Here is a 19907-nt window from a genome sequence, read left to right on the forward strand (position 1 = left end):
CCGATCGAGTAGTCGTAATCAAATTTGTACTTCCACAGATTTTCGACGGTGTTGAAGCATGGCGCCCACCGAAGTTGTGTGTCCTACGACGGTTGAGATCTTGAATCAAGAAATAGATTGCGAGGGCAACACACCTAGCCATTACAGAATGCTCGTGAACAAAAAGGACTTCAAGTACATCACGATCGAACCAAAAATCCACGAAGTCGATGATCTGTGTTTTCCACCAATTCTGCTATCAAAGCTGCCGCCATTTCCCGCCGGTAATTGGAACTATGGCCGCATCTCGCAGGCAGCGGAGAACGCGACGACGTTCTTCGCAGAGACCTCCAGGAAAGACTTTCCCTCAATCACGCCTCTATGGCATGCAAAGTCCTACGACTACTTATCCTTCAAGATCGGACAGCGACTGAGGGCAAATGTCTACGTGGCATCTTCTCCGCAATTCAGGAAACCAATAATCGCCAAATTTGCAAGATTCGAGTGGGAAATAGGATACTATATCACTGAGACTCAAGCTTATTCGTGGATAGATGGCAGCAGTATCGGCCCAGAGTTCTTAGGATACCTGACTGAAGATGGCTGGGTTATTGGGTTCCTCATCGAAAACGTTGATGGCCGCCACGCTACCATCTCGGACCTTCCTGCCTGCAAGGCTGTTGTTAGACAACTGCATGGATTGGGTATCCTTCACAAGGATCTAAATAAGCACAACTTTTTGATTTCGGAAGGGGGTGCTGTTCTTATCGATTTTGAGACAGCAGAGCGATCGGATGACAGTGAGGCCATGGAGGCGGAACTAAGGGGGTTGGAGGAACAGCTGTTAGATGAGTCAGGTATTGGTGGGGTAATTCTGGACGAGGAGGAGAAGGAGACTTAAAAATCTTACCCTGAGCCAACTTTGCTGCGATGGTACTGCTTCCACTCTCTCTCCATCACACCTGTTTGCAGTTCTCGCCTTGGCCTTCTGCTAGTCAGCTCCCGTGCGGCCTGCCAGCACTGCAACCTCCTCAAGGTAAGGGAACTGACTTGATGTTCAGCATTTCCTGGGACATTCGAATCTTGTCGGTCGTGAATTCTGCTAGCGGTTGCTCCGCACTCTCCGTCCATTCTCTCAATGAACTGTTTCCTGTCGGTTCGGAAGCTGTCCATCTCTTTCAATGTCCATAGGCTATCGTTGATTATCCAGGCGTCGCCCGGGACATCGAACGCCCATCGTCTGGCAGCCCTAACTCTCTTCGACCCCACCCCGAGTATTTCGTGCCTTCCCGTTCCGCGCAATTCTCCAAGTAGGCATCCCAACATTGCAACTCACTCGTGAAGTAAAATAACTCCTTTCCCTCCCCCTCTCGCTTACAGCCTCGCCTTTTTTTTTTTTTGCAAAGTGACCTTTGTAACTCGGAATAAGAGAAGATGCCTTCACTAATTCTAGTTCGGTCGGAAAATCGATTCGACAAAAAACACTCCGCAATTCGTTCTCGCTAACAATTGCGAGGGTCCGGGTGGTGGGTTTGGCACAGATGTTGTATAACCCCCAGACTGGGAGCCCACTGTGAGGCGAGAGGTGGACGGCGTAGAGCGGTGTGTTGCTTCAGCCTTGGCCGGCGGCCACTCGGTGAGGACTGCTGGTCTACCTCACGCACGCTGCAGTAGATCCAGGGGGGCCACCAAGGAAGCGGGTATAGTTCACCAAAGACTGCTCCCCCGAGCACCGCCAATCCGGCAAGTACAAAATTCCTCCTCTCTCAGGAAAACAGCCAGCTAACATGTGAACAGATCGAAAGCCCCCTTCCCACCCAGGGCACCGACGACCTCCAAAAATCAGTTCGCCTGGGTTTCTACGGCAACCACCATTTCGAAGGTGTTTCGCTAGTGTTTTGCCGTCTGTTTTTTTTTTTGGAGCTAAGGATGACGCGAGGTGGTGTTGATATCGTTTTGAGCGACTTTCGCACCTGTGAGCGAGTTTCTTGTCCTCTCTCTGTTTTTGTTTCGCGAGGAGGCGCGTGTAAGTGGGATGGAAGCGATACCCAAGACGAGGCCAGCGGGGCTAATGAAATCTTCTTGCAAATTCCTATCAGATCTATCGCTACCAACACCCCAAAGAAAGCCTGCTATCCTCGCAATGCAAACATGAATTGCTTCGTAAATCATATCTTTTCACCGCCTTAATATCCCTCATCGCCACCTCCCGCGACACCAAAGCCCGTCGAAGCCATGTAAGTATCATAGCCCGCTCCACTTCCTCCAGACGAGCTCACGCTCGTACTCGGGCTCGCAAGCCCACTCCTAATCCCCAACCCAGCATCCTGCTCGCCATCCCTCTCCGCTCCAAAGCTGCCCACGCTGCCATCACCCCTCGCACCGCCAATTCCGAACCCGCCTCCTCCGCCATTATACCCATACCCATACCCTTCAGCGATGCTCCTCTGCCTCCTGCTCCCAAAATTCTCACTCTCGCTCCCAACTCGACTCAACGCCGGCTTCTCAGGCAACGCCTTCAGCAGCCCAGTTGACACATCCAACATCCCCATAGCAAACTCCGTCAACCTCACAATCCCACCCTCCGTCCCACTGCCCTTACACGACACGCCCAACGTCCACCGATACTCGCCCAGTCTCCTGCGATACCAATCCGCCTCTTCCCGTCCCGGCGCCGTAGCCCAGAGCAACGAGCCAAAAGTGCCTATCAAGGCAAAGTTCGTCTTCGAAGCAAAGTACCAGAAGGAGCGGAGATGGGAGGAGGTGAGGCGGTTCACGAAGTCCATGGCGGAAATGAGGCGGGTCTTGGCGGCGCTGCGGCAGATGTGCACGATATAGGGGTCGAGGGATGGCTTAGCGGTAGGGGATGAAGGGGAGGAGGGAGATGTGGTTGAGGTGGAGAGGGAGCGGATGATGCGGCGGTGGAGAGTGATTTCTGTGGCAAAGTAGGCGAGGTGCAGGAAGCCGGTTGAGGAGAGCTTGGTGCTATTTGGGGAGGTGGTTGACGAGGAGTCCATCCGTAGGCATTGAGGAAGGGCGGCGAACCAGTCTTTCAGCTTCAACTGCACAGGCTTTGCGAGTTGGAGGACGAGATGCGTGCCTTGAGGTCCGGCTTGGGCCACGGCTGCCATGGCTTGGAGCGTATAGAAAGTGTCGAGAACCTCGGCCAGGATCTGAGAGAGGACGATCGTCTGGGTGAAGAGCAGACGACCCTTTTCGTACTCGGCGCTTTCTTCGGTGTCTGATTCGTCGTACTCGACGTCGGGGAAGTCACTTGGCGAGAGGGGTAGAACCGCCCAGTTGGAAGCGAAGATGTGGGAGGGTCGGCCATGGACCAGTGACCCCCACTTGTCCTGCATGTATAAAGCCCAGGCAAGACGTTTTCGCAACCCACGCTCCCACGGAGGGATCTTCCAATTAGAGCAGTCCAGATGGAGTCCGAGTTCTTGTCCAATCGCCACAAGTTGCGCCGTCGGTGCCCATTGATCGCCTTCGGGCCGTTGGGAGAGCAGCAGCCCCGCCTGAACCGTGGATAGTTTCGGTCTGTACATGGCATCTGCCAACGTGACCCGTGCCAATCTTTCCAGCTCATGAATATCCGGTTTGGGGACATTGACAAGCTCTTCGCTGTGGTCCCACCAGTTGATGGCCAGGATATAAACAGCTGCAAGGATTGGGGGAGAAAATTCGCGATATGATCGATTGTACTTCTCGAAGAAAACTGTTTTTTGAAGGATTGGGAAGTTGGGATGAATGATCTGGAAATATAGATCGAGCAGCGCGGGTCCGTGTGGTGCAATAATGTTCTCGATTGCGTCGGCATCCTCGACCTGGTGCTCGTGACCTGGCGTGCTGTAGTCCGGCAACATCAGAAAAGTATCCACATCGCTAACTTTCCTCAACGTCCCCCGCGACAACAAACTTTCATCTTGAGGGTCGAAAGGCGATAAATCGATAAGCGATGGCTCGAAATCGGTCGTGGGTCCAATATATTGGCTGTATCGATCGTTCTGGAGTCCCAGTGTTCGCTTCAGCAGAGTCGGCCCTCCAATATTGGCCATATCCTCAATCAGCGAATTGGTAGCTCCAGTGCTCGAGACACTCGACTCGGTCGGTCTTCGCTTTCTCTCGTCTGTTCTATCTGGTGATCTGTTGTACCCAAAATTAGCCATTGTCAACTTGTACAAGCACTGATTAATACAGGGGAAAAGTGGGCTCTACAGCAGGAGAAGAAAAAATCTGCTGACCTTCTTTTCGCGACAGATTCTTCCTTCCCCTCCGTGTTCAATTTTCTCTTTCTCGGCTGCGGGCTCTGAACGAAGGTACATTCCTGGGTATGAAACTGGCACAACACACAGCTCGTCTGCCCCTCATTGATCACACATCTGCTCTTCCGCCGCCGGCACGCATCGCACGGCCTATCCTTCCGACTTCTGATATTGGATCCCGATTCTGCCGACGTTGTACTGCTCATGCTGGCCGAGAGGTGCCCTCTGCCGTTGGTGTTGCTGTTCGGGAGCTCGAGTGAGGTGTCAGGACGGGGCTTTCTCGCAGCGATAGCAATGGGAGCCGTGCGAGCAACCGCAGTTGGGGTCGACATGGCGTAATGAGGCTCGATAGGGTTGCGGATCCGCACCAGGTACCGGAATTCTGTGTTGGGCCGGTGACCAACTGTGCTATCGGCGGTTGGCTCCGATGCAGATGGACTGTGGGCGGGAGCTGCAGCTAGGAGGATTTGGATATCTCTTGGGCTCTCTTCCCTGTCCTCGGAGAAGGGCGATGGCCAGCTCTTGCAGGCAGGAAAGGCTGGGAAGGCTGGGGGCAAAGCTGTGAGTGGCCGAGTGGCAAAACGCAGGAGCTCGAAAGAGCAGGTCCAGCACGCAGAACCGGCAGAAACGTTCTGATAGTCAGCGAGAGTGATGTTTACTGGCCCAGCAGAATACCGGGAGATGCGCCTATCGTGTCTCCCCACTCTCTCTCTGGCAAAGACCTGGTCGCCCGGCGGGGTACGAGCTTATCGGCGGGAAGGTAATCGTGGGAGCAGCAGCGGCCTGGCCAGTCCTGCTGTCTTCGGTCCCAGAGACCGATACCGAAGTTGATAAAGGACAACAACCTAGATAAGGCCGAGGGAGAAGCCACTCCAAACTTTGGATTTAAATTTGGATTTGGGATGAAAACCACGGCCCTCTCTTTCTCTCTTTCGTTCTTTCTGGAAGCCCTTCAGTGGCCGCCACTGCTGTACGACCCAGCCAGTGATTGAAGCAAGATCAGATGGTGAATGCTTTTCGCCGTCATTGAGCTGGCACCTTGACCTGGAGAACGCGGGGGGGATTCGAGAGGCTGAATCGAGGTTGGGGGCGGTATATCACTCAGATCACATCTCCCCAGCAGCTGGACCGCAGAAAGCCGTTGTCGACGTGAGCGGGTGGCAGTGCGTGGGACAACGACGTTTGCAGCTGCAGATAAGCAGCATGATTGATTGATGTGATATATCTCTATCGAATCGAACACTAATCCGTACCTCGCAGCTACTGGTGGTACCGCGTCAGAGGACGCGCTAATCCGCTCCTTACTCGTGCGAGACCTTGGACAGCCTGTGACAGCCTGCCTCCCGAACGTTTGATGACAGCAGCAAACCTCCGTCTAGCAATTTGGTACGTAATCACTGACCATAGCCCAGCTCCTGACTGGCTGTGCTCTTGCGACCGCAAATACTCTATTTCGACCGACGAGGGCCTCCGTGCTCCCCGTGCTCCTTTGCCCCTTCTCACCACTCAGCGAGAATATCCTTATCGCAATCGACGGTGCATCTGGACGACGTCCTGCGAAACATCCGATTCCTGGCCCAATGGCGGTGAGGCTCGGCCTCTTCGCGCGTGAGCCGATCGGAGGCGCAGGGCTACCCCACAGATCCTACGTAGGTGTCGCTTCCGGATTGCTAAAAGATTCCAATTCCGCGCTCCCCATTGGCCACGGCGGGACGAGGCTGGGGGGCAGCACATGCCGACCGCATGAAGTGGGTCAGGGTCCACAGTGGGAGTTAGGTAATGTCGAGATTGCAGACATTTCACTCACGAAATTTTGTGTGTCACGGAAGTGCTCCAGAGGCAAGGTTCCAGAGCTCGGGGCACGAGGTCGGCCGAACAAAGGGGTGGAACGTGACTTGGAGACACGTGATGACCCCCTTTTCATCTTGGACTTGATCCGGAGGAGGAGGGAGGGTTGGAAACCGGAGGCCGAGACTTCTGCAGCGGTTTGTTTTCAATCCATTGGGTCACGTCCTAGGAGGACAAGAACAACCAAGCTACTCCTCCTGGCCAACATCCTGCAAAGCCTCCTCGAGCATCGCAGCAACCCTCAGCAACTCCCCATCTAACCCAGCACCAGCCAAAATAGTAACCCCAAACGGCAATCTCGTCTTCCTGCCCTCAAACACGTCCTCAATCTCATAAGTCCCACAAGGCATCGCAATCCCGACCAAGTCGAGGACGTTAGCAAAGTGAGCAAAGCTCCCCAGCCTGCCATTGATTCCGATCGGATCCTCGTCGACCTCTTTAATCGTAGGATGAAACGGGGTTGTTGGGGCGATCATCAGTGTTATTTCATCCGTTTCATTATCGATGTCTTCCTCAAATGTCAAGATATCCTCAACAGCTCTCTTGTATTCAGCCTGCTTGTGCAGGTCCTTGAATAGATCGACAGCAGAACTGTTCCTCGCCAATGTCCCCTCAAAGACCTGTCTGGTAACAGGGTGAAGCAATTGTTTGTTCTGAGCGAGCCAGCCTTCTGGTAGAATGGTCAATCGTTCCATGACGAATGAACTGTTGTAGAGAAGTTCATTGGCAGCTGCAAAGGGGTTCCACTCCAAGTCATCTAGCTTGCCTCCGCTTTTCTGAATGATTTCAATGACCTCGGCAAATTGTTTCTTGAATGGAAGACTGCAGATCTCCAGTGCTGAGGCCGGAGGAACACCAAATTTGAACCGGAGCTGTTTCGACTTCCGAATAGGGCGCGTGGAAGGCAATTTGGCGAAGAAGTCCCCTTTGTCAAAGCCTTTGCATACGTCCCATAACATTTCCGCATCTTCGACATTGGAAGTCAGAAACGATACGCAGTCTTGGTGCAAACAAGCTGGTGAGACACCTCTTGCAGACACGGTCCCTTTAGTTGGCTTGAACCCACAGACTCCATTGAACATTGCTGGTACTCGAATTGAACCTGCCGTATCGCTTCCAAGGGAGAACGATACAAGCCCTTGACTTACAGTGACTGCACTCCCACTGCTCGAGCCTCCAACAATGTGAGATTTGCTGAAAGTTGAGTGTAACGTGCCAAAAGGACTTCGACAGCCCGTCATGCCTGTTGCAAGCTGTTCCATATTGGTCTTACCGATGAAAAGCCCACCGGCATCGATGCAACGTTGATACACAGGCGCTGAGGCGGTTGGCGTGAAGGCAAGAGGAGGACAACCAGTCGTGGTCGGGATACCAGCAATATCGATACTATCTTTGACACTGAAAGCAACTCCGTACAGCGGCGGCCGATTCTTGGGATCTGGCCAGCGGATGGAGAGCTCATTTGCAGCCCGCATGACCTCACCGATGGGCTGAAGATGGATCCAAACCGACGGCTGTACTTGCTTGTACGCGTCTATGCGGTCAAATATAGCTTGCACCACATGTTGAGGTTTGATGCCAGCTTCATAGTCTTGTGACAGACTTGTAATACCTAGACTGGAATCCCAGTAATCCATTCCGGCTGTCTCGTGGTCTTCCCATATTTTCAGCATACCCAGCTCCTCGTAAATGATTGGTCCGTTCCTTGGTCCTTTCCCAGGTAACGTCATTGAGAATCCATCGAGGGCCACAAATCCCAACCTTCGGTAGAGTGAAGATGCAGCGATAGTGCTCTCAAGATAGACTGGCACATTGTCTTTCTTTGCTCGTAATAAGCCCCACTCAGTCAGCAAAGTTGCGGCTCCACGACCCTCATACTTCGGGAGGGTCCCGACGAAAGTGAGATCTGCACATGCTGTAAGCGTGTTTCTGCACAGCGAAGATTGGCATCCTTCTCAAGGTGTAAAGCTATCCGATCATGTGAATAAGCGCTTACTCATCGCCTAAGTGTACAACAAGTTATATCAGGAACAGTAACAAAAGAAAATACTATGAAAACACAAGGAGATACAATTCTTACGGTAATATGGCTTATTCCCGATGACTCTATTCTTAGCAGATTTCGCCTTCTCATGGTATTCATCCAGGTATTCTTGTCGACAATCTTCCGGCCACGTGATATCAGAATGAACGATATCTTTGGGCTTTTCAGGTAGATCCCACTTGGCGAAGCTGATGATTTGCCCATCAACCTCTGTGTCTCTGACCACCAAGACGATCGTTCCACAACCCTCTCCATTCCTGATGGTGTTCAGAGCATCTTGGCTCAAAGCTGCGTGCAATCCTTCAAGACTGCTCGGTGTTGGAAACTGAGCATGCAGTAAGGGGTTGGAGTCAAAAGCTGCCAGGTGGATAGATGCAATGCAGTCTGCATCTATTTCCGCTGCAACAGAGAGCTGCAGCACCATTTTGACTTTTGCCGCTCTTTAAATAGCCCCTAATATCTCGAGATTGATAAGGATTTGAGATCTTTGGCCAAAGCATAGCCTCGTGGATGCAGCAGTGGGGTAGAGATCGACAGAAGTTTGCCACTTGCGGCAGGATTGCTGGGTGTTTGTCTTGTGAGATTAGGAGAAGGAGTCGAGAGATGTTTTGCGTGCTTCTCTGTTTCTTGAAACCTGGCTGAAAAGGAGGAAATCATTGGAGGGGTGATTCCCGGATGGTGGCAACGCCGACTCGGATACCGATTGAGAGACCCGGATTACGAGTGCACACTTCAGTACGACTGTTGTGCTTCTGATCCAGATATCATCGTGGCTGTGCTGTAGAGTGCACCATCTAAACGGAAGAAGGTTGTTCTTCTTTGGCCCTAATTTGCTGGATTAATTGCCGAGAAATCCCCTAATTGACCTATTTTTGGGCTATGCTGCATTTTCGGCCTGGCCGCCCTGTCAGCTCGGATGCGGCAGGGAACCCGCATTTGACAACGCCGACTCATCTGCACCCCCGTGCCCCAGATATCGTCCCACTCTCCTCGTAGAGATGCAGCCACCAGACCATGTGGAACACCCGACTCCCACGTCAGGTCGGGATCTCCCGCGAGCTGCTGTGAGTGGCCGTGACCGACCTTCAGGCTGGGACGCCGATCTGTCATTCGTACAGCCTTACGGAGGGGTGGCGTTGAACAGCCTTTCATGGGTTCACCGGCAGCGTGAGGCTGGCTGAACATAATTTGCATGTAGATGAAGAATATAAGAAATGGCTGCCGATGGAGCGGACGCGGTGAGGGCGTTGCTCTGACTCTCCCCTGACTACTCATTCCTTCAGACCTCTTCATTGAGTGTTAGAATACCCAACTTTGCAGATACTCTTCGCAAAATGTCAAGCCATACTGGTAAGGAACCCCCCTTCTCTTAACCCAGAAGATTGCTAATTGAGCAATGCAGAATCTGCTCTTCAAGAGTCAGTAGTTCCCGTGCCCGCAGCCTATTCCCGTCAAGTGTCTTTTGGATATTCGAAAGCCCCACCAAACGAAATTAATGATCCCAATGTCTACGTCAAACGAGATGTCCATTCCTCCTCGGCCGAGACCAACAGTCTGAAGGAGAAAGACGAGGAGCAAGAGCAAGAAGAATCGACGGGGAAGATGCAAAAGTCGGTCCTGATATTCATCCAGGACTACCAGATCTACATTCGAGTTCTTGCTATTCTTATAATGCTCGTCTCATTTTCTCTGATCTTGACGGCTGTCATTATGTTTGGGAAGGCCCAAAACAAACCAGGTCATCCTCTCGATAACGTTCCAAAGCCGGCCACGATTACAGACCATCCCTGTATTGTATTTTCTGGCGTTGCAGCCTTGAACCTTGTGCTTAGCATCGTTGTTTTCAGCCTTTCTTGCATTTCAAGCAAGGTAAATCACACTATCCTCTGAATGACAATGGATCTGACTCTTGCACAGTTCAGGAAAAGCAGGAACGCTATAAATGCTGTCTTCGCAATTCTCAGTGCCATCGGATTTGCATCATCCATGGGCGCATGCTTCTTTCTAAACAAGCAGACCAGTCTTGAAAACGATCTCTGGAAATGGTCATGCGGTAACCACAAGAAGGGAATTGCCAGCGACGTACTCGACTTCGGACTTGTCTGTCACGTTGTGAGCTACGGCTGGAAGTTTGGCTTGGTCCAGGCGTCACTCGAGCTTCTGACTTTCATCATCTCTATCGTTGCTTTCGTTATACTGAAGTACGCATATTTCGCCAGATACGGGTCTTTTGGGAAGATCTTTTGATAGACGAGCTTCTTTGTTCTGTTCGACCTTTCGATTCTTGTATATCTGGCTGGCATGCCTTTCTGGTTGGTTTTTTTGGACCCCATTTTCTAGGCTGGATACTCTTGAGCGTATAAACACGCACGCACATTCTTTCCCAATGGGAACAGACGGCGGCATTGCGGTACTTCGATGTATATGATTGGCGAGGTCCTTTTCTTGGAACATAAAATCATGATTTACCAAGATCACATAACAGCAGCATGACTCATCATGAATCTTACGTTACTTTTATGTCCATGCAATACCTCAACGTTTCCAATCCACCTCACCGTCAACAAACATGGATTTAGCCACAAGTGAAGTGCTTACGGGAGCCTGCATGCCTACCAAGAAAACATGCCAAGCCAAATGCCTCCGAGGTTAAATCGAAGTCAACGGAATCAAACAACCAATTCCGAGGTACTGTGCTCGTTGTCTGCATGTTCCCATTTCCCCAAACTCATTTCTCTGTCGTACTCAAGGTTGAGGTGCAACTGAAAGGATCTTCACGCCCATCGAAACCGTTCGTCGTATGTTGTACCAACTTAGCTTGAGTCACCAGTCGTTCGTTGAATTCGTGTATGCATGTTTCCGTCGAGGGCCGTTGGCCTTCATTCTTCTGACTCCCGGCGAGTTTTGTTTGTGCAATTGCTATTTTTGAGTCTTTTCGGAAATTTCTGCTTTTTTTCCGTGGTATGGCAATGTAGCCACGTTCTCGTATTTTGGTGATCATGGACAGCACGTTGATGAAATTTGCCTTGGTGACACGCCGTTATGGGCTGGAAGCAAACGGCATGGAAGTGTTGGAGACCAGGAACAAGGAGCGGCAATATCCCTCACCTACGCGCCTCTGCTTGCTTGGTGCCAACGAGCAGGAACTCATGCGACAATCAGAAGAACTCATTAGTGTCAGTTTACCTCCTTGCAAATGGTCATCTTTAATGACAACCTCGAACTGCTGCACCAAAGTACACTCAGAATCTTCGTATCTTTTTGTTGTGGAAAGTCGGTGAGGTTCAATCCCAAGTCAAGCTCTGTGGTATGAAAATCAAATGTTGATAACGAATGAATCTCGAGTCCGCCCCTGCCTGCCACCCAGGTACCACTGCTACGTACCTTTCGCATGTTTTCAATAGTGTGTCCTGCAACTACGCGTTCGGGAGCTTTTCATCCCAAGCGAACTTGGCAGAGAAGGAGAAGGTTGACTAAGACAGGTACGAGATTCACTTTCAAAAGATAGAAAACCGTAAAAAAGAAAATTATCTTCCCTCCTTCTTTACTCAAACTCTCACACCAACGTCTTTAGTCCGATCTAATCAAACCTCTCTCCACTCCTGTCTGGCTCACCAGCTGGGGACAGTATACCTCTCCTGAGAGAGCTGTGAACTTTAGAACGATCTTTTAATTCATGCTTCTCATACTATTGCCTTCGCCAGTCATAACCCAAGATGTTCTTCGACAACGTCATCCGATTCCTGGCCCTCTTGGCCCTTTTGATCTTCTCTGCTCAAGCCGTTAATGCTCAGTACTACGCCATCACCGGAGTACAGACCGGCATCAGTCAATCAGGAGCCAGGCCGGCGAGACGTAATATCCTGGACATGCAGAATGATGTACCAACATGGTAAGCTGACTTCCCTCCACCAATTGTGAGAAGTGTGCTGACCCAGGAGACAGGTCTCTTTATATCCAAGCTCTGGCTGCTCTCCAAGATATGGATGAGAATGATCAACTTTCATACTTCCAAATTGCTGGCATTCATGGCCGCCCTTATATCCCCTGGAATGGGGTTTCTGGGGTCCCTGGCTCTGGATGGGGTGGCTACTGTACTCATGGTAAGTGATTGACATTATGACCTTCTCGATATGTTGTCTTCTTACCATGATCCAGGCTCAGTTCTGTTCCTCACTTGGCACAGGCCGTATCTCGCTCTCTATGAAGTAGGTCTCCTCGCCAAATCATACAACATTCACTTATCCCTTTAGCAACTCCTTGCCAGTCACGTGCAGACAATTGCTCAGACTTACGATTCGACGACCTACCAGGCTGCTGCAAACAACTTTCGAATTCCTTACTGGGATTGGGCATCTATCCCTACTATGCCAGATGTCGTCAGCCAGCAATATGTTCAAATTACTACTCCTTCTGGAGTGAAGACGGTAGCAAATCCGTTGTATCAGTGAGCGCAATTTCCATTGGTATCATGCTTGAATTATTGATCCTTCAAGAAAACAACGAGGTTTGTAAAGCCAGGACTGGGAATTACTAACCGAGCCGTATCTAGATACAAGTTCCACACATTTCCACTCAATCCAGCATACTTCCCATCCTCTGATGGTTCTCTCGCGAACGATCAGTTTACAATCAGAGACCTCACTTATAATGTCAACACGGCACTCGCGAGTGAAGGTCTGATGGCAAAAACTGTGGGTTCTATAGATCGTCTTCGCTACATTACAGCGGTTAATTAATGATTTGTAGTATTACACATTAACGAAAGACACCACATTCGATACGTTCTGCACTACTGCCACAGGTGGTTCTTCACTCGAGGATGTCCATAACACTATACATGGCACCATTGGTGGCGGTAATGGCCATATGAGCTATCTTAGCTATGCTGCATTTGATCCTTCTTTGTAAGTCATTATCCCTTCCTTGATATACTGCAACTATCGTATTGGGTTTTCCTCCTCTTGCGCTGCTCGAGATTTTAATTTTCTAATCAACTGGGTATTCAGTTGGCTCCATCATGCAAATGTTGACCGGATCTTTACACTTTGGCAATCCATATTTCCTTACCAATACCTCGCGCCTCTGACGGAGGGCCCAGGTACATTCGCGCTTCCTCCAGGAACTCTCGACACCCAATCGACTCCACTTGAACCATTCTCCTCAAACAGCCAAGGGCAGTTCCACACCTCAGCATCATCTTGGAAGACAAGCACATTCGGCTATACCTACCCCGAAATCCAAGACTGGAACCAAACCCCCGCCCAGCTGCAACAAAACGTTTCCGCGATCATCAACGGGATGTACCACCCCCAAGGCACATTCTACAAGCGCGGCGCATCTCACGTTGCCCAAACCAAAGAGTGGTCCGTCGCTCTCAAAGTCTCCAAATACGACCTCCAAGGCGAACGCTTCATCGTCCGAGTCTTCCTTGGCCAAGCCCCCAAAAAACCAGAAGATTGGCCCTTCAGTAGCGGATGCGTGGGCTCGTTCTCTGTTTTCCCTCCTCCACATCAAGGCAGCGGACCGTATCCGACCATCATCGCGTATTCGGAAATTGCTTTGACGAAAGGGTTGGAGGAGAATGGCGTTGATCCGATGAATGTTGAGGCTGTGGAGAAGTGGTTGGAGAATAATCTGAAGTGGGGAGTGCAGAAAGTAAGCTGAGTTCGTAACCAATTTGAGAGGTGTGCTGACTTGGAGCAGTTTGACTTGACTGTTGTTCCGAATGAGCAGGTCCCCAGTTTACAGCTGGTTGTTCAGGACGAGAACGTGACGCAACCAAGGCATATCACTGAGCTGCCGACGTATGGAGAGCGGACATTGCATCCTGGCGTTACTCAGGGGAAGTAGCTGCTGATTTGGGTGTTGGTTGAATACGGCGGATGCTCTCAAGCGGCTGGAGCGTGATGAAACACCCTGGCTCCAGTGCTACACTGGCGCGTTCGCCATCGCTATTGCCTGCTTTAGGGAGAGAATATGAGTGCGGTACTGTACTTTTACTGAGCTTCGAGAGTTGATAGATCACGGAGACAGTTCTCAAAGCGCTGTAACCAATTGAAGTTCTGGAAAAATGAAATGCGTCCCTGCTTATGAACTATGGGAGGAGCACTGTATTGAACTTGCTCGTTGAATCATTGCGTAGAAACCCCACGAAGAAATTATAATGCATAACCACTTTCGTACATCAAGGAACGCACAAATGCATGCTGCTTGCATTGCCATTGCCATTGCCTTTAACCAAGACAATTGCTTCTGTTTGTCATGAAGTGGAAGCGACACCGGGGGAGGGGAAGGGTCGCTCCTTCCCGAAAATTTTCGGATTTTCATGAAATGGCCCCCTCGAAAGGCGAGGTAATCTAATTCATGCCCCAGCTCCTTCATTTAAATTCCATATTTCTTATTTCTTAAACATTGTGATATGGTGGAACTACCTTTGTCATTTCCGAAAACTCGCTTACGAATAAAGGGGCAGGGTTTTGACTTTGCAGCTTATTAATATTGCTTCTCACATTTCAGCACTTGCACATGTTAGGCGCATGCCAACATTTGCAAACATGCCAGTTGAGGTGAACTCGTACTCTTTGGTGCCAAAAATTACTCCAAACACTGGAAACATACCAATCGCATATCCTATCGGCGTTTATTGATCATTTACAGCTTGATCATGGCGTAGGACGCACTAATATTCAGACATATGGTGTTTGCGACCGTTTCTGGTTAGATATTCGCAACCCCTTTTGTCTAGATGGTCTTGTAGAAGCATCAATATGAAAGCCATGACAGTCAATCAAATGTTATCTCGGGTTGAAAGCAACTTGTCCAGGCGAGAAACATGTTCCTCCGCCGGAGGTGGACAGCAATCGCTGTTTCATTGTTTGATATTCTCTCAACTGATCTGTTTCATCATTCTACCGGCAAGGGTGGCATTTAGCGTTTCGAAAGTCTTCCTTCGTGGGGCTCTGGTGGCTGAGCCAGCATCAGTTCACGAACTTCAAAGTTTCCCCAAGGGACTTCCACTACTCTCTTTGGTGATGACTTACTAGATGATTTTCATTTCCACAAATTTCTGAGTCTATGCTTCAATATATCGTTCCAGTTAATTGTGCAACTATCATATATTTTTCTCCTTTTGATGTTGGACCCCTCTATTTAAAGCGCAATGAGTCAGCCTCGTTTCGAGGCAGTGCATAAACACCGCGTCCTCAAATCCTCCGAAGATTCGTCGTCACCAACATCCAAGGCTCCCATTCTTATCGTAAAGTGTTCAATGCACACGGGTGGTATGTAATGGGGGGATGCCCGCCCTTAAAGTCTGGCATCAATTCCTAGGAGGACAAACACAAACGATCGCTCTCCTCCATCACCTCAAATGTTCGCTGAAAATGGGGCTCACTATGCTTCCTGCACCTCTCCTCGCCTTTACGGCGAGCCTTATCCTCCCTCTGATTGCGGCATCAACCTCAGTCTGTCCCCCTTCCGCTGAGGGCTACCAATTAGACACGCTCAACCCCATCTACCAATCCTTCTGCTTCGATCTATCACAATCGCGGTTTTCAGCCAGCCAAGAAATCTATGGAGTGCCAGTCATCTCACTGAACTTGGCGTCAACACAGACTTCATCCTCGACATCCACGGGAAAGCCAACTGCCACGAAGCCAAGTGTAGGCAGCACGGCACTTGGGACGAGTGATTCCGCCATCATGCAAGTTAGTGGTGTTTCACTGCTTGGCGTTGCGTTCTTTTTTTGCTTCTTGTAAATTTGAGATTGGAACTGGTTGTTAGATGGCATTGAATGGCGTTTTGGGAAGGCGCGAATGATTATGATACCCCGAAGGATTTCCATGTCCTGTTCCATGTCTTGCAAAGCGTTGGATAATTCTTCAGCTCCTGGCTCCAGTGAATTAGTGAAGAACAGCATCGTACGAAGAGACAACTAGTTCAAAGGTTTACACTGAAACGTTGAAATTGGTAAAACGTAAAAATGCAGATACACAAACACTTCCTCCATACTCCGGATGCCACATTGAAAAAACAGAAATCGTGGGACGAGATCCTTAAGGACCATCACGTTCCGGTTCAATTTCAACCCAAAACATTTACCCTCAACTCCGTGACTCCTCATAAACACCAGGAACCCCAATCTCCTCGATTCGAACACAAAGCTCCCGATTTCTCATAACCAATCACACTTCAAGCAGCTTTCTTAGGTGACGCTTTCTTCGGCGACACGTTCTCCCTAGGCTCCGCCTTTCTTCTTCACAACACCCACCGGCCGTCCTCTCGGCGTAATAGTAGCTGCCTCCTTAACAGCAATCGCCCCTTTCCCCGACTTCTTCGGCGCAGCGGCTTTAGCCTTCGCCTTGGGAGCAGCTTTGGGTTTTGCAGGGACTTTGACTTTAGTCGCTGCGATCTTAGCTTTTGGAGCAGCTTTTGGCTTTGCTGGAGCGTTTGCTTTGGTGACGCCCTTGGGCTTTGGGGCGGCTTTGGCATTGGGAGCGGCTTTCGACTTGCGAGGTACTGCGCTAGGCTCGACTGAAGACCTCAGTACTCTGGTAGGAGGTGGAGCAGCTTTCGGCTTTGCTGGCGCTTTCTTAAGAGGCGACTTCGCTGGGGAAGCAGTCTTTGTGGGAGACTTCGTAGGCGACTTTGCCGGTGACTTTGCCGGGGACTTCTCTGGTGATTTCTTTGGGGATGCTAGAACTGCCATTGTGTCGGATGTGTCTGAAGATGACCAGCAATAGAAGACTAGGAATGAACGATAGAGAGGCGAATAAGCTTCTCATGCATTGTAAAATTGACACGCGGGGGATGGAGAAGAAATAGTAAGAGAATGAAACACGTGTGTCTTTCTTATCACTGATCATTGACATTCTTAGAGATTGCAAAATACAAATGGTATTGCACATTCCTCGATCCTAGACATCCCATAAAATTACATTCCGTAGCTATGCGTTATCCAGCAGAAACTTTTCGGCTGCACCATATGAAGAGTCTCACCCAATCATCTATAGTCTCCATACGCATGAGACTGTCCTTCATGGCCAGTTACTGGAAGGCCCCGCTCTGTCAACCTTTGTTCAATGACCTTCCATCTACCAACACTCTTATGCTTATCGATTGGGGTGACTCTCTTCGCGTAGATACTGACGTTCGGAATATTCATCAGCTCTTCCTTTTGCTGAAGAGCATCGACAAGTTTGCGGGGTTTGGGAGGCTTAACGAGGTGGGCGAGGAGGCCTTTGACAGTCTTGGCTGGCATGATGGCAGCATCTGGTATCCGCAGTCCGGTCAATTGCATCGTACGCTTCACTATCTAGAACAATCATAAGCATGTACACATTTCAGCATGTAATCAAACACCTACTGCAAATTTGATTTCGGGATTCTCCAAGGAAATCTGAAGCCATGATGGATCCCAGGAAGCGACGAGTTCACCGTAAGTCATTTGAGTAGAGCCCGACAAAGGATCCACAGTAGACCGGTCTGCTGCCACGTCTTCTTCCGATTCTGTTGGATTTCCCTTCTCTGCGGTCTCGTCCACTTCAACTTCAGGGGAGCTAGGATGGAGAGGATCAATCGTTGATCTGTCGGCTGCAACATCTTCCTCAGATTCAGTCGGGTTCTCCTTAACAGTAGTCTCATCGTCCACAGCCGGTGTTAATGATTGAATAACCTGTTCGAGTGAAGCTTTCTGTGAGAATTGTAATGTAGCTCCCGTCGCAGTAGGGCTGATCTGAACTTCATGCGTAAGATCAACACCCGGTATCGCCGCTGATATATCCTTCGGCGGCATTCCAACCTGCTGCAACGCAAAAACTTCCACAATAGCTCTGTGCAAAGCCGCCGTAACCTCATCCGAATCCTTTATAACCTCCGCTGGCAGGAATCCTCGGAACTGATGATCCGGATCCCAATTTTCTTTCCACCAATTTCCAAAGCCCCCAACTTTCTCCAATCCATCCCACGTAGATGCAGGTTCGTATGTGCTCAAATCTGGTGTTGGCTTTGCCTCCTCCAGCTGGTCTTCTCTCTCCTCGGCTTCTTCGACCTTGGCTCGTTTTTTCGTCCTGTCGAAAACGCTTCTATCTCCATAGGGATCTTCTAATCCTGGTGGCTTGTCTGTGCCCCATATCCGCTGACGGATTTTCTCTGTGAAAGGAACTTTTCCGTTGTTGCGAGCTGCTCGGATGCTGGTTGTCGAGAAGGAGGTAGCTTGGAGCTGGCACGCCGAGCAGAGGTAAGGAGATGGTGTTTGGGCAGCCGCCCTGGCTCGGAGCAGGTCAATTGACCTGCCGAGTCTCGTTATTCGGCGCATAGTTGTGTTGTTGAGAAGTTTGTCGCGAATGGTGCGGGTTCAACCTTTTTGCGCGGAGGTCGACAAGGAGCACTAGCGTGGTCTGAGAAAGAACAGCTGAGGAACGTTAGCTTCTCTTCCACCAAACAACGGCATCCAACCCCGCAACTTGAACGAGCAAGTTCAAGTACTTGTACTTGCGATCAGGCCATGTAATCAGACCATACGATTATAATTTGCTCATTGGATTCGGATCGTCGGATATTCAACCGGGACTATTCCGTCATCACCAACACCAAGCTGCAGCCTTGCGCCTGCGATCATGGCCAGAATGTATATCTTCTTCACGCTCTTCGCGTTCATAGTATCAGCATTAGCAGCTTGTAAGCCCATCTCTAGCCCTCCCAGATTTTCAACAAATTAAAACCCCCAGCACCACCATCATTCTGCAAGTGCACCTGCTTCGCCAACAGCACCATCATCCCCCTCTCCACGCATTCATCCACCACCGACAACACGCCCCGAGCCGCAGGCACAACCTGCAACACCTGCAACAAGGCCTTCTGTCTCGCCCAGCACTTACCGATATGTAAGAACGCAGAGGAGAAGGATGTCTTCACTACGTGTTTCCAGAGGGATAGTAGGAAGGACCAGATTGTTGTGTTGACATTTATTGGGGTGACGATTGGGTTGTTGGGGTGGGCGGCTGTGAGGAAGGTGATGGAGAAGAGAAAAGGGGAAGGTGTTAGGATAGCGCATACGCAGGAGGGGTATGAGAGGGTTGGGGGAAGGAGATAACGCATGGTTATTCGGCGCTGATGTCACGTATTTTGTGATCATCAGCAAGAAACAACTGTTCGTGGTGAGCGGCCGACCCTGAAGATTTCGAAATGAATAGCCTCGCTTTTGTTTGATCTGATGGTCTACACTTTGGACGGTTGAAGACGAAGCCCGAGCATCAAGGCCAAGGCCAATAAGATCGGCTGTCCCGGGGACGCTTATATCCAACGAAGTATCTACATCAGGAATGACGCAAGAGATGGAAGGAACGAGTCTAGCCACGGATCAAGCATTCGACTTCTCGAGAGTGAGGGAACTCTCCAACAGATCTCCAAACTTGGACCAATATTCTGGCAGCTATCACACCCGCTACAGTTGAAGAAGGCCTCATTATCCAATGCTAGCATGGGAACTCAGGAGGCAGCAAGGGATATGTATTTGACTGGGCTTGTAGAGCAGAAAGAGTTCTCATTGTTCACAACAGAGTGAGCAAGTATGTATTAATTGGGATATGACGTTGAAGGTGAGAGTGTCTGCCTAATAATGCTCAAGATAGAACATCTTTGCGACATTCAATGCATTCATTGGCATTACATAATGGCAAGAGCAGTTGGAACACTAGTGGCTGAATGTATCCGTAGTTCTCAGATCTAAGGGAGTGATGAATATTCGCATAAGGTCTATCCCTATA

General features: G+C 50.0%; 9 protein-coding genes across 9 annotated transcripts; 5 read left to right on the forward strand and 4 right to left on the reverse strand.

Moving 5' to 3' along the window:
* Positions 1-148: 148 nt before the first annotated feature.
* On the forward strand, positions 149-880 carry K444DRAFT_645466 (alpha-galactosidase A precursor; the record flags this gene model as incomplete). Its single annotated transcript, XM_024885090.1, has 1 exon — positions 149-880. One exon carries the CDS (start codon positions 149-151, stop codon positions 878-880), a length of 732 nt encoding a protein of 243 aa, XP_024732678.1.
* Positions 881-2165: 1285 nt separating this feature from the next.
* On the reverse strand, positions 2166-4453 carry K444DRAFT_537096 (uncharacterized protein; the record flags this gene model as incomplete). Its single annotated transcript, XM_024875440.1, has 2 exons — positions 2166-4128; positions 4227-4453. The coding sequence occupies 2 exons, from the start codon at positions 4451-4453 to the stop codon at positions 2166-2168; spliced, it is 2190 nt and encodes a 729-aa protein (XP_024732679.1).
* A 1679-nt stretch (positions 4454-6132) lies between these two features.
* Positions 6133-8264, reverse strand: K444DRAFT_79233 (amidase signature enzyme). Its single transcript, XM_024888722.1, has 2 exons — positions 8176-8264; positions 6133-8063 (listed from the first exon to the last, which is right to left on the reverse strand). Exon 2 carries the CDS (start codon positions 7823-7825, stop codon positions 6284-6286), a length of 1542 nt encoding a protein of 513 aa, XP_024732680.1. The 5' UTR covers positions 7826-8063; positions 8176-8264; the 3' UTR covers positions 6133-6283.
* Positions 8265-9132: 868 nt separating this feature from the next.
* Positions 9133-10661, forward strand: K444DRAFT_666453 (uncharacterized protein). Its single transcript, XM_024887187.1, has 3 exons — positions 9133-9489; positions 9542-10008; positions 10057-10661. The coding sequence occupies exons 1-3, from the start codon at positions 9474-9476 to the stop codon at positions 10384-10386; spliced, it is 813 nt and encodes a 270-aa protein (XP_024732681.1). The 5' UTR covers positions 9133-9473; the 3' UTR covers positions 10387-10661.
* A 1194-nt stretch (positions 10662-11855) lies between these two features.
* Positions 11856-14224, forward strand: K444DRAFT_666454 (Di-copper centre-containing protein; the record flags this gene model as incomplete). Its single annotated transcript, XM_024887188.1, has 8 exons — positions 11856-12031; positions 12085-12242; positions 12298-12347; positions 12393-12586; positions 12692-12833; positions 12889-13046; positions 13149-13797; positions 13846-14224. The coding sequence occupies 8 exons, from the start codon at positions 11856-11858 to the stop codon at positions 13990-13992; spliced, it is 1674 nt and encodes a 557-aa protein (XP_024732682.1). The 3' UTR covers positions 13993-14224.
* Positions 14225-15354: 1130 nt separating this feature from the next.
* Positions 15355-16139, forward strand: K444DRAFT_616844 (uncharacterized protein). Its single transcript, XM_024881000.1, has one exon. The coding sequence runs from the start codon at positions 15525-15527 to the stop codon at positions 15897-15899; it is 375 nt and encodes a 124-aa protein (XP_024732683.1). The 5' UTR covers positions 15355-15524; the 3' UTR covers positions 15900-16139.
* On the reverse strand, positions 16139-16965 carry K444DRAFT_79667 (uncharacterized protein). Its single transcript, XM_024888724.1, has one exon. The coding sequence runs from the start codon at positions 16847-16849 to the stop codon at positions 16379-16381; it is 471 nt and encodes a 156-aa protein (XP_024732684.1). The 5' UTR covers positions 16850-16965; the 3' UTR covers positions 16139-16378.
* Positions 16966-17143: 178 nt separating this feature from the next.
* K444DRAFT_537093 (uncharacterized protein) lies at positions 17144-18457 on the reverse strand (the record flags this gene model as incomplete). Its single annotated transcript, XM_024875438.1, has 2 exons — positions 17144-17455; positions 17507-18457. 2 exons carry the CDS (start codon positions 18455-18457, stop codon positions 17144-17146), a joined length of 1263 nt encoding a protein of 420 aa, XP_024732685.1.
* Positions 18458-18758: 301 nt separating this feature from the next.
* Positions 18759-19234, forward strand: K444DRAFT_645471 (uncharacterized protein; the record flags this gene model as incomplete). The annotated part of the gene is made up of 2 exons (XM_024885091.1): positions 18759-18800; positions 18890-19234. 2 exons carry the CDS (start codon positions 18759-18761, stop codon positions 19232-19234), a joined length of 387 nt encoding a protein of 128 aa, XP_024732686.1.
* Between the last annotated feature and the right edge of the window lie 673 nt (positions 19235-19907).

The sequence above is a fragment of the Hyaloscypha bicolor genome (genome assembly GCF_002865645.1).
Source record: "Hyaloscypha bicolor E unplaced genomic scaffold K444scaffold_124, whole genome shotgun sequence".
In the NCBI taxonomy this organism is placed as follows: domain Eukaryota; kingdom Fungi; phylum Ascomycota; class Leotiomycetes; order Helotiales; family Hyaloscyphaceae; genus Hyaloscypha; species Hyaloscypha bicolor.